At 42.1% G+C, this 12,914-nt stretch overlaps 1 protein-coding gene across 2 annotated transcripts in view; it reads left to right on the top strand.

Moving 5' to 3' along the window:
* ITGA6 (integrin subunit alpha 6) overlaps positions 1-12,914 on the top strand; it is a 77,148-nt gene that overhangs the window by 48,171 nt on the left and 16,063 nt on the right. For both annotated transcript variants that reach the window (XM_042949142.1, XM_042949143.1), the window contains exons 9-19: positions 634-752; positions 3,596-3,694; positions 4,147-4,208; positions 8,230-8,390; positions 8,779-8,922; positions 10,524-10,639; positions 10,763-10,952; positions 11,041-11,124; positions 11,222-11,301; positions 11,451-11,528; positions 11,615-11,717. In XM_042949142.1, the coding sequence (XP_042805076.1) occupies positions 634-752; positions 3,596-3,694; positions 4,147-4,208; positions 8,230-8,390; positions 8,779-8,922; positions 10,524-10,639; positions 10,763-10,952; positions 11,041-11,124; positions 11,222-11,301; positions 11,451-11,528; positions 11,615-11,717 (1,236 nt within the window). The remainder of the gene's footprint in view (positions 1-633; positions 753-3,595; positions 3,695-4,146; positions 4,209-8,229; positions 8,391-8,778; positions 8,923-10,523; positions 10,640-10,762; positions 10,953-11,040; positions 11,125-11,221; positions 11,302-11,450; positions 11,529-11,614; positions 11,718-12,914) is intronic.

The raw sequence follows: 12,914 nt of genomic DNA on the forward strand, positions 1-12,914 counted from the left end.
GGTTTATGTGCATTTTCGTGCTACTCATGTTTTATTTACAAATCTATAATAGTGTGAATTTTGTAGTTAAAAAATGTACCGTTAGAAGATAGCTTGGAAATAGATACAAATGCAATGATGTAGATGTGCTTATTTAAATTGTAAAATTTCTTAGATAAATTACGAGTTGAAGTAATACAAAGGAAAAGATGATTTTGCCGGGACAGCACAAATAGATGGAAATATGATATCTTTCCTTTAGTAGCATACTAAATGGAGGTAAAAATGGGGCAAGTGAAATAGATGATTGTGATTACATGGAGAATTGAGACTCCAAAAATTAAAAATTGCTTTTGAGAAGAATAAGACATTTGGAGAGCAGGCAGAGAGGTTTGTTTGGTATATAGTAAAGAAGCTCATCAAAACTTGTCTCAAAACCTTTGAGATACAATGTAAATCAGATGACTTTTATGAAATAAAATATATAAAGTGTTGGATAACATGTAGACTTAGTTATAACTCATTTATAATTTAGTATCATTTATAAGCGAACTCTTGAACTTCAGTTTAAAAGAAACCATGTGGCTTTTTGAAAGCACAGAGAAGCTCGTTTTGGTGGGCCAGTCGTTCATCCTGATGCCTTGTTCATTTCAGATTCTCGAGGGTAAAACACCTTATTTTGGATATTCAATTGCTGGAAATATGGACCTTGATAGAAATTCCTACCCTGATGTTGCTGTTGGTTCACTCTCAGACTCAGTAACTGTGTTCAGGTATGCGATCTCTGACTTCAGTGAAGCATGTTCAGTAATCTGGTTACACTCAGATTTTGACCCTTTTAATTGAAAATTGTAATACCTGAATTTCAAAGTCAAAAGCTTGTATGAATTTTGAAGATTTTTCTTTTGACAGTGGTATAACAATGTGACAAGACATGTTTTGTAAAATCTTGCTAATTTTGAATTGAGGAAAAAGTCAGAATTGGTGAAAATTCTACTTCATAAATATTTTTAAAACCTTATATTTTGGTAAAAACTGAAACATAAAATTTGACAGGACAAAGCTTATAAGGGAGGAAATAAGCATCCCCTGTATTTAATATCCATTAGTAAGCTCTAAAATCTTGGTTTACATCCTTTTAGTCCTTTGTTTGCTATGAACAGACATGTATATTTTACAAAACCGAGATCATAATGTACATATTGTTTTTAACCTGCTTTTGTCAGTTTGTAATGCATTAGTGGACTTCTTCCATGTAAGCGAGTTTATAATGTACAGGTGTTTTTTCCCCTTTCGTTGAGCACTTTTCTGAAATGAAGTTTATGGCTGCCTATGAGGCATCACATGGCTGGGTCCTAATTTAGTTAAGAACCGCCATACTGTCATTGGATATTTATGTTGCTTTCCAGGTTTGTTTTTGATGATACACAAAGCTGGTAAAATCTTGACTTTTGTTCATGTCCTGCATTATTTCCTTATGATAAATTCCTAAAAGTGAATTTCAAAAGTCAAAGGGCATATGTGTTTTCAGACTTTGGATTCAGATTCACCAAAATGACCTCCAGAAGGGCTACAGTAGTTTGCCCATCACCTTTGCTTGAGTCCCCCTTTTCACTGCTAGGAATCAGCATTAAAAATCATTTATTTCGGGTCACCTGGGTGGCTCGGTTGAGCATCTGACTTTGGCTCAGGTCATGATCTTGCAATCTGTGAGTTCGAGCCTCGGGTCGGGCTCTGGGCTGACAGCTCGGAGCCTGGAGCCTGCTTCCGATTCTGTGTCTCCCTCTCTCTCTGCCCTTCCCCTGCTCATGCTCTTTCTCTCTCTCTCAAAAATAAATAATAAACATTACAAAATAAATAAATAAACTTTAACCAATAAAAATGTTTTAGGCAGAAGTTATGTTAAAATATATCCTTCTGATATTTATGTCACATTAAAGCTTTAATACTATTCTACATGAAATACTCTTGCATCTGTAGCAATTGGTTATAAGATTTTGTGGATTTTTGTCTCTTAAATATGCTCTCAAAACTTTAATTAGAAATATATCTAGAAATATATCTAGAATTTAATTGGAAATATATCTAGCATCTTAGAAACCAGCAGCTGTCTGAAATAACAATAGAAAGGTAAATAATTGAGATAAAAGGAAATCTACAAATGAGAATGTGGGCAGCATTTGTCCTTTTATATAGGCTTCCACCTTGCCCACGAATGTTCTCATGCCTTTCCTAGCCTACCGATAGATGGAGTCCAGAAGTTCCAGCTACCTGTAAGGGATTTGGAATGCTTATCAAACATCTTACCCAAGACGGCTAGGTTACCAGAAGACTGCTGAAGTCAGTCTAACTGGATCCATGTGGTAATAAAACCATGGAACCCATTCTGAGTTCTGGCTGAGGAGTGATGGAGATGCGAGGGGTCTGTCTCCCCATCCACTTACACTCCCAGCCACCGTCTAGTTGGATTTCTTGTACCTGCGGCAGAGCTCAGGATGTGGGCTGGGGGTGACCTCACTGGCTGTGGGGAGTAGGGGAGAAGATGGAAGGGAGAGCAAGGATGTTCTCATATGGTGAGAAGGACCAAAGGTGTGGGATTACAGCTTCTTGAGCATTTGCGAGGTTGGGGTTAAGGCAGGGCAGAAAAAAGGCAAAGGGCTTGAAGTTTCTGCTTACAGAGATACTGTTGGGGCAGAAAAGTTGTGATCCATTCTGGTGGCAAGAGGACAAAGGCTTGAGTCTGGGGATGGGAGCAAGGAAGGGCAAGTGTTTTAGGATGGATATCCGAGAGCTAAGGATTGCCTGTAATAATACAATTCATGTATGTAGAAACCCTGATTGCATCCCAGGGGTTGGGTGTATATGGGGTTTTAACCTTTTTGAACGTATTTTGGCAAATTTAAAACATGTCCATATTCTTTGACTCAGAAGTTCCACTAGGAGTTTATCCTACAGGTAAATTCAAACATGTGCCGAGAAGCAGGTACAAGGATGTTTGTCAGAGCCGGAAGCCTAAAAACAGCATCAAATGTCTACCCATTAGGGACTCGTTAAATAAATGATGTTGTGTGGGGACAGAGCAACACCACCAGCTGCGAGAAACCGTAAACTAGATCTATGGATAGATAGGAGAAGGCCTCTGAAATGTTAGAAAAAGCAACATTCAGAACAAGAAGCAAGTAAAGCTCCCATTGAAGAAAAGCATATGTATGTTTCTATATTTAACTTTAGGTAATATTTTTAACAGAAACACAAAGACCAAATAGGTTTCTGGAAGGACATACATACCAGGCCACTTGGGGGTTTGGATGGGGACAGAGACCTAACACTTACCTGAAAATTCTAGAACTTTTACATATCACACATATTACTTACCATTTAAAAACTCTGCTAAAACTATAAAACATTTTATAATTATAAAATGTTATGTTTAAAACTTAAAAAAAATTTTGTCATCAGGTTTTCAGTGGTATCTGTTATTTTCTTTGGCAGTGGGGAACATTTTTTTCCCCTTCTGGTTTTTAAGATGTTGTAGGCAGCTGATAGCATGTAAATTCATCTCCCACTCAAGGTAGCAAAAGGCTAAGCCTGTGTTTTTTTATTCCTTTGTTTTCAGGTCCCGGCCTGTGATTAATATTCAGAAAACCCTCACCGTAACACCGAACACGATTGATCTCCGCCAGAAAATGTTCTGTGGGGCACCTAGTGGGATATGGTGAGAGCTTTGGCTTTGTGTATGTAACCTCCTTAGTGTTGTGTTTTTGTTTTTTGTTTTTTTAAGTTTCTTAATTTTAAGAGTGAGCATGAGCAGGGGAGAGGCAGAGAGGGAGAGAAACAATCCCAAGCTGAACCTGATGTGGGGCTTGATCTCACGAACTGTGAGATATGACCTCAGCCAAAATTAAGAGTCGGACGCTTAACCGACTGAGCCACCCAGGTACCCATGACCTCCTCAGTTTCACAGCCCTGCTTTATGATGACCCGATTGCCCTGGGGAGCCATAGGCAAGGGTAGACAGAAATGGGCAAAGGGGACAGGGATTCTCAAGTGAATATATAACATTTTACTCATCAGTGGGCAGTGGGGTATTTGAGAGTTGGGGAAAATGGGTTTTTTTTCTGCTGTAGTAATGGATCTTTTAAGGAATATGTGTTTGATTTTATACAGCCTCCAGGTGAAGGCCTGTTTTGAATATACTGCCAAACCCACAGGTTACAATCCTTCGATATGTGAGTACCCAGTACATTTAAAAATTCTGTATTTTCTATCTGCCAGGGTGAAAGTTCTGCATAAATAACGGAAAAATAAAAACTGCAGTGGCCAAGCTGGGTTCATAAATTCGTGTTTACGGAGTTCAGTGTATCTGTTGTCTTCTCTTTAATCAGGAGGGAATAACACTCCATTTGGTCCTCATTTGGATTTTCCAGAGCAGATGGTTTAGGACAGGATGCCTTGGGAGAGCAGTCATTTGCTACCACAACTGTTTCCTCCATTTCTGCCTTTGAAGAGCCATGTGGAAAATTGGTTTTGTGGCTGTGAGGTGGTGGGGGGTGGTTAGAGAAGAGTGAGAGCCACAGCCTGAACATTGCACAGAATTGCCGCCTTAGCTCCTTTTCACTCCCTTGTCCCCTCCCAGAGGCCTCCATGGCCTGGAACACCCACGCTGTGTCCCTGAGTGCAGATTCCTGCAAGGCTGGAAGGCCGGTCTTGAGAATTCAGAGCCCTGGGCTCTGTTCCTGGTTCCAGCTCCGAGGCTGGCCGACCCTGCCGCACAGAGCAAGTCTCTTAACATTTGAGTTTGCATTTTCCTGTCAGTAAGAAAAATGCCTGTAATAGAATTACTACAGAGGATTGTGGTGAGAGCAAAGGAGATGCTGTGGTGAAAGCTGTTTGTCATTTACAAGGTATTATTGTGCTCCCTTTCCCTACAATCCAAACAGGATTTCTGCCCCAGGATTAGACAAGGCTAATGGTACTCTAACAGGAGTTAGAGTTCTGTGTTATGTTTTAGTAACAGCCATGAGTTTTCAGGTGTAAGCCACCTGCTGCAGCTCCAGAGGCAAGACGGGGGCACGGGAATTGAAAGAAAACCATTTCCCAAAGAGCAGGTACAAAGAGTGATGGTGACCTCCATCCTGGGTCAGGCGGTAGTCCCAGAGGCCTGTGGTGAGGGCGTAGCATGCCACCAGGGGCAGCTTTCTGAAGGGACAGGGTGGCGTTCAGTTTTTACTGGAGCTAATGAGCTTTCTTAAGTTTCCTCCTTGTTACCTAAAGTATTACTCCGTTTCTTTATTAACGGTATATCCCTTATGATGTCCCAGGATTTGGCAAACATGTCTGTCTCCACCCAGCTCACAGTGTCATAGGCCCCCTTTTTGTATGTTAAGCCTCCGTCTTTCCATATTTTGAGCCATCCTCAGGCAGTTTCTTTACCTCCCTGATCTCTTTAGGCCCCTCTTCTGGGCTGTCTGCCGCCATAGCCTCTCTCGCTGGGATCTGCAGACCTTGCCTGAAGTGTGCTTGCTGTGGCTGTACCCTTTGCCTTTTGACGTGGCTGGTATTTTAGTCAGTACTGGAAACGATTCTTTGCGTGGCGCCCACTGAGAAGAAAACATCTTCTATGGTCTCTCACACCCCCTCATCCTTTCAGTATCTTTTGTGTTATTTTTACCCAAATGCAGTACCTCACACTTGTCTGTTTGGATAACGGGCGTTTTACCTCTGGGTTTGGAGTAGACTAGAGAGACCAGGAGAAATTGCAATTCTCTGACTAGAGGAGGAGAGGAAATGGGGAGACATCTTTCTCAGTCAGTCAGTCATTTTCCCATACATCTCTGACCACAGACGTGAAACCTCCTCAAGAACTCCCCGTCTCCTCCCACATCAAACATTTCTATACAGTCACGAACTTCATTCTAGCTCTCGTGCAGCAGTTGATGCCCTGTGTATGCAATTCATATTCAGTAACTACTCCATTAACCAAGTGTTTATGAACAACTCCATTAGCCAGGTGTTTACCGATGGCCTAATATGGATAGAACTTTTTTCTGTGAAGACATTTAGAGGGACCCTGTTTTTCATTTCCTGTACTTCCTGTAATTCTAAATCAAATAGAACTTCCACAAAGCTATAGGAGTTGATATATCTCAGATCTGTTCCCAGTGTCTGAGAATGCGAGCTTATTGTTTGATCAGGCTATTTTAACTCCATAGTCCTCAGATGCGGTGTTCCATACATACAGATATTTATAATTGAGCCTTAATGAGTATTCTACTTGGCTTGCCCCTCAAAAGGGCAGCAAAGGTGGCCTGCAAGGATTTTAAGATGATGTGAACTGTCTGGAGGGTTGGGGAAGGTTAGAGTGGGCCTGGTAGATAAACGGTTTTAATGCACCCACACCCTCCCCTACTTTTGCTGTGAGGGGCACTCAGCATGTGAGCCTTCATCTGGTTCATTGTGAAGTTAACAGGTCATTGATAAATGGATGATGTCAAGGCTACAAGGCTAAAATGGAGGCACATTCCATTTGGCAGAAATTATTATTGAAAGTGTCAGTGTTTCTAAATTTTGGTCTCACACATCCGACTGGCTATTGTTTCGGCATAAGAATAACGTCACGTTGTTTGTGCACATGCCTGTGTGTGCATCGGTGTGCATGTTGGTGTTGTACCAGTCACTCCCGCTTCCGTTCGTCTGTTCTAAAAATCATACTTACATCAGGTGTTGTCCTGTTGCTGGGGAACACAGTGGCGGGCAGACCGATGTGGTCCCTGTGTACGCTTTTGCCTGGGGAAGACAGTTGGGCGATCACAGCACAGTAGCTAAGTGCACTGGCTGGGGAAATAGAATACTGTCGGATCCCCCTGGAGAGGCCGGGAAAGTCTTCCTGGAGGAACTGATGTCCACGCTGAGATCTGAAGGAGGAGTCGAGTTAGCCAGGCAGTCAGGGGGAAGTGGAGAGGGAAGGGGTCCAGCTGGCAGAAGAAGAGAGTGACTGAAGCAGAGGCCTAGAGGAAGTGGGAACCTGGACATCTAAGAGGCCTTCATGAAGCAGTTGTCTTGTGTGTTTGTGACAGAGACTTAGAAGCTGGAGCTGCCTCTGTCCCTCACTGTATGATCCTGGGCCAGTCTCCTACCTCTCTGGGTGTCCCATTTCTTCATCTGCAAGAAAAGGGTATTAAAATAGATGCTCTTTGAGGCCTCTTCTGAACTCCAGCATGAATATTAGAACATGGGTGGTTCATTTTCTACATTTTCTGGAGAAGTTTTGTTTTGTTTTGTTTCGTTTTGTTTCTTGAGGCTGCCTTCTGTGGCCCTGTACACACTTTGGTTTTCTTCTCCGCCTGATGGTTAGTGAGTGATTAATGAATGAATGTAAGCTATTTAAATATTGTCCCATAAAGAAACACAGTAGCTACATCAAGCAAACCAGCAGAGAATGCATTCTGAGGTCAAGAAATGAGATTTTGATCGTCCAAATCCTGGCTTGCCCTCTGAGCTCCATTGGTACAGATAATCAGGAACAGAATGTGCCTTCGAGGAGGTTGGAAACTTTGGTTGTGGGAGATACAGTACCTGGGCCCTCTAGCTTCTAAAAGGAATATGTTTTATCTTTTAATTCTTTTAAGTGAAAAGTCTCCTATTAAAAGACTTCTCTAATATCGATTATTCCCATTTGGACAACATTTTATCAGTGCATCTTAAACTTTAACATGTGTAGGAACCACCTGATGGTCCTGTTAAAATGCAGATTCTGGTTAACTAGGTCTGGCTGGGGCTTGAGGTTCTGAATTCCCAACAGACCTGAGGAGACCTGGTTCAGAGACCTTTTGTTAATATGCAGACATGGAACCACATAAGCAACAGACAGCTGAATGGGAATCAGTGTCTGCCTTTAAGGAGTGTTGGATCCCCCATTATCTTTAGTTCTCTAGGAGTTGTTGAAATTTAGCCGGAAATCCTTGGATGCTGCTCAGAGGTTTTGACTTATTCTCGAGCTCCCCCAGGTGGCTCAATGGAAATTTAACTTCAAATAAACTGTTAACAGCAGTGGGCAGGAAAGGACAGCTTGATTTGAAACACCATAAATCAGTCAAAATGTACGTTATCAGGAAATATGAGGAGCAACAAGGGCAATGGGAAAAGTATTCTTCTGCAAGGAACTAAACGCAAAAGGGAACTCCCCATACTTCTGGCTGAACTGTACGTGGATGCATTTAAAGTTCATATGATTTTGTTCATTTTATCTAGCCATTTTGGGTACACTTGAGGCGGAAAAGGAGAGAAGAAAATCTGGGCTGTCATCAAGAGTTCAGTTTCGAAACCAAGGCTCTGAGCCCAAGTATACTCAAGAGCTAACTCTGAACAGGCAGAAGCAGAGTGCGTGCATGGAGGAGACCCTCTGGCTGCAGGTGAGGCCCACAGACAGTCACGTCTGCTGTTAGCACAGAAATTGGGTTTTATGGTGGCATATGTAGATTTCTGAAATTTATGCGAGCGGCTTATTATTCAGTACGAAAGAAAGCATTGCGGGTGCTTAGGGCTCAGCTGGTGAAGTGTCCGACTTCAGCTCAGGTAGAGACCTCATGATTCAGGGGTTCGACTCTGCATTGGGCTCTGTGCTGACAGCTCAGAGCCTGGAGCCTGCTTCGGATTCTGTGTCTTCCTCTCTCTCTGCCCCTTCCCCACTTGTGCTCTCTCTGTCTTTAAAAAATAATAACAAAATAAAAAATAATAAAAAAGGAAATCATTGTTTGCCCAGGAACATTGACACCATGCTTAACTCTGCATACTTTTCAGGAAAATATCAGAGATAAACTACGCCCCATTCCCATAACTGCTTCAGTAGAGATCCAGGAGCCAACCACACGGAGGAGAGTGAATTCACTTCCAGAAATTCTTCCGATTCTGAATTCAAACGAACCCAAGACAGTTCATAGAGATGTAAGTCTTCCTGATTTTTGTATGGCCAAAGCTTTTGCCGTGTTATTATGTTACATCACATGTCTTTGAAGGCAGTATGACTAGTGATTTGCTTTAAAATCTATTCCTTTGTATTAAGTAAAGCTTTTTAATATATGCAAAGTTTGGTTGAGATTTGTTTCCAAAATTAATAGTGAGAATAGAAACATATGGAATACAATTTGGAACCAGAGTATTGTTCTGAATAATTTTTGGCCACTGGAACTTACTGAGACTATAACTGGCAGAACTTACTCTCGCTTCAAGTTTCTCTTGTAGCCATATGTACAAAGAAAAATACATTGCGTTTTACCATTGAGAACATTAAAATGTAGAAAACAAACTTGCTAGTCTGAACATTAAAATCAAGCACCACAGGGGCACCTGGGTGGCTCAGTTGGTTAAGCGTCTCTTGGTTTCCACTCCAGTCATTGATCTCACGGTTCATGGGTTCGAGCCCTGTTGAGCCTGCTTGGGATTCTCCGCCCCTCCCCCTGAGCTTGCTCGCACATGCACGTGCTCTCTCTCTCTCTCTCTCTCAAAAAATAAATACATAAATAAACTCAAAAAAAGTCAAGGCATATAACAATTCAGCAAGGCAGAAAAAGATTAGCCACAAAATAGTCATCTAGTGGCTAATGTAGCCTAGCCTATGTAATCTTGGGAAGAAAAATTAACGTGGCTTGCCGTATGCCTCATATGAGGTGGGGTCTATTTGTTAGGGCTTAGGGTGGTGGCCATACAGGGTTAGGCTGGAGAGCTGTGGCATCTTGGTCTGTCATTGTGCACTTGCTGTCGTAATCCAGTTGGTGCTGGAGCATCCACTCTGAGGCTCTTGGTTCTGGTGGCTCACGGGTGAAGCCTTTCAGCAGGGAGACCTGCTTCAGTCTACACGTTGCCAGTCTTCATTGTCACAAAGTGTGGTTCCTTACACTACCGTACACTTTTTCGTAGACTTTGGATGTTATCATCACGTGAATATTTCTTGTGTCTATTCCTAGCTCTGTAGTCCAGTTAAACATAACAGGCAGGGAGACTGTTTTCCTGTTTATCAGTGTGATTCTTGAGCACCCGTTAGCACTGTACATTTGCTTTCCTGATCTTAAACTCTGTTTCCTCATTTGTACAGTGGAGCCCATAACAATATCCTCCTAAGTCTGTTGTGAGGATTGAGTTAAAATATGTAGTCTTGTGTTAGCATCATCATTATCGTTGGTAATTCTTACAGTATCCCTAGCAAGTAGGGTGGTGGTATCCCCATATTACCTAAGGTGAAACTTAGCCTCTGAAAGGTTAAGTGACTTCCCCCAAGCCACATGGCTAAGTGAGTGGCAGAGCCAGGATTGAACATGGACCTGTGTGGCTGCAGGGCTCACGCTCTTTACTACACCTCAATGCCATGGCCAAAGTGTTCTTAAAGCGTGGTTCTGTTAAAGCCCAGAGTGGGCGTTGGATGCATGGCAAAGTACCTTTGAAGCTTGTGCTGTGGTAACTGTCACACAGGGAAAGGACTGTGCGGAAACAGCCAGTCACTGTTGAGGGTCCTAAATGGCATAAATTACAATGGTTTTGTTTTCCTACAGGTGCACTTCTTAAAAGAGGGATGTGGAGCCGACAATGTATGTAACAGCAACCTTAAACTAGAATATAAATTTTGTACCCGGGAAGGAAATCAAGACAAATTTTCTTATTTACCAATGTAAGAATCGCTCTGTCATCCTAGCAAAAATGACTGCTTTGCAGTGGGTTACTGAAAATGTACTGAGGGCTCTGTCATTTTTCTTGTTTTTTGTGTTTGTTTTTTGCATTGTTTTTTTAATAGTCAAAAAGGTGTCCCAGAACTAGTTCTAAAAGACCAGAAGGACATTGCTTTAGAAATCACAGTGACAAACAGCCCTTCCAATCCAAGGAACCCCACAAAAGACGGCGATGACGCTCATGAAGCTAAACTCATTGCAACTTTTCCGGACACTCTGACTTACTCGGCCTACAGAGAATTGAGGGCTTTCCCTGTAAGTGTTTTTGGAGAGCTGTGAGGAGGAAACACCCAGAGCTGTGCGGCAAGTGAATGCATTGTGATCTCGTGTTTTTTTGTTACAGGAGAAACAGTTGAGTTGTGTTGCCAATCAGAACGGCTCACAAGCAGACTGTGAACTTGGAAATCCTTTTAAAAGAAATTCCAGTGTAGGTGATGCCTTTACATACTGTATTGTACTGTTTTACGTGCCATTACAGTGTTGACATGCTTGATCTCTGGTAACATGTCTTTCTATTTGTTTAGGTGACTTTTTATTTGATTTTAAGTACAACTGAGGTTACCTTTGACACGACGGATCTGGATATTAATCTGAAGCTGGAAACGTAAGCGTTTCTTCAACCTTTCCATTCAGAATTATTTCATGAAAGCACAGCCAAAGAACCAGCTCTGCTCGAACTCCTAAAAGAAGTGTAATTGTAATGAGAAAACTGACGGTTAAAATGAAACCCTATTGTTTCCTTTTCATTTTCAGAACAAGCAATCAAGATAATTTGGCTTCAATTACAGCTACAGCAAAAGTGGTTATTGAACTGCTTTTATCGGTCTCTGGGTAAGTGTTTGTGTTTAGCATAACAAATCAGTGTTTAAAAGAACCATTTACAATCCTGCTAAAACTGGTGTTTTTTAATTTAACAGAGTTGCTAAACCTTCCCAGGTGTATTTTGGAGGAACAGTTGTTGGTGAGCAAGCTATGAAATCTGAAGATGAGGTGGGAAGTTTAATAGAGTATGAGTTCAGGGTGAGTTGAAGCAGTTGGTCTTCCGTATTATATATACTAAAAGCTAACATATACTATATATGGTGATATGTGATGTAATTTTAATAAATGTGGATATGGATTTTAGTATGTAATATCAATATTAAGCAATATTAATAAATAAGCATGATAAATGCTCTGTTAAAAGTGAGTTCACCAATTTTTAAGCAACAGACTGGCTTACGGTAAAAGTTTTATCCTCCACAATGAAGAACACAACCGTCTATTCAACATAGGACTTTCAAAATCCAGTTCAGTTTGGCCATTTTCCTATTAGAGAGTTTTAATGTGTAAGTGGTATAGAGACCAAGGAATGCCTCGCCCCTCCCCAGAGTCTGTCTGTAAAACAAAAATCTCAAAGTACTTCATATCTGGCTTTAGATTGTGTTATGACTCATTTCTTCCTCCACCATAAGGACATCTTTCTTACTGTGTGTGGCTAATGTTCCCTAACATTTCACAAGCCCAGTGCCAGTAAGGAAGACTACTGATTGCTCTGAAGCATTTCAAAATAGGAGTCACACAGTGCCTCTAAGTCTGGTTGGATGAACAGAAACGCGTAGGACAGAGGTGGCTCATACCTCATCCGTGGATTTGGGTCTGAGATGGCAAGAATGTGCCCACCCCTGGCCCCAGCAGGATGAAGGGGTTGAATTCTGTTGTGTGTGTGTGTGTGTCTCAGCATCATAGACACAGCTGCGACAGGTGATGGCGGTGGCCGTGATGATGCCTGCGCAGGGGTGGCTGAGAGCCACGTCTCTGGGCTCCGCAGCTGTCCCCGCGCACAGACACAGAGAACTCGTGCCTCTTTCGGCTTCTGCTGCGGGAAGTTACTGTGTCCCCAGCTTGGACTCCTGATTCACGGCTGTCATAATGGTTTTTACTCAGACTCTGCGTTGTTACCCAAGCCTCCCCTGGGTAGTAGAGGACAGAGGCTGCTTCATGTTTACAGTGGGAGGGGCTTCCCAGAAGCAGGTTATTGGTGACTTCCCCTGAGTGTGTTGAGGGTGTGGCGTATCTGCACCACAGATGCTGTTGTACACGCTAGTTCCTGGGTGGGAATGAGCAATCATTTCTCTTTACCTTTTCTAGGCATCAATCTCTGTTTTGGACCCCATATCGGTAGTCTCAATTTTTGGAGCCTATACTTTCACTGTAGGATTATGCCAGATATTTTGG

Source organism: Panthera leo, chromosome C1 (assembly GCF_018350215.1).
Source record: "Panthera leo isolate Ple1 chromosome C1, P.leo_Ple1_pat1.1, whole genome shotgun sequence".
NCBI lineage: Eukaryota > Metazoa > Chordata > Mammalia > Carnivora > Felidae > Panthera > Panthera leo.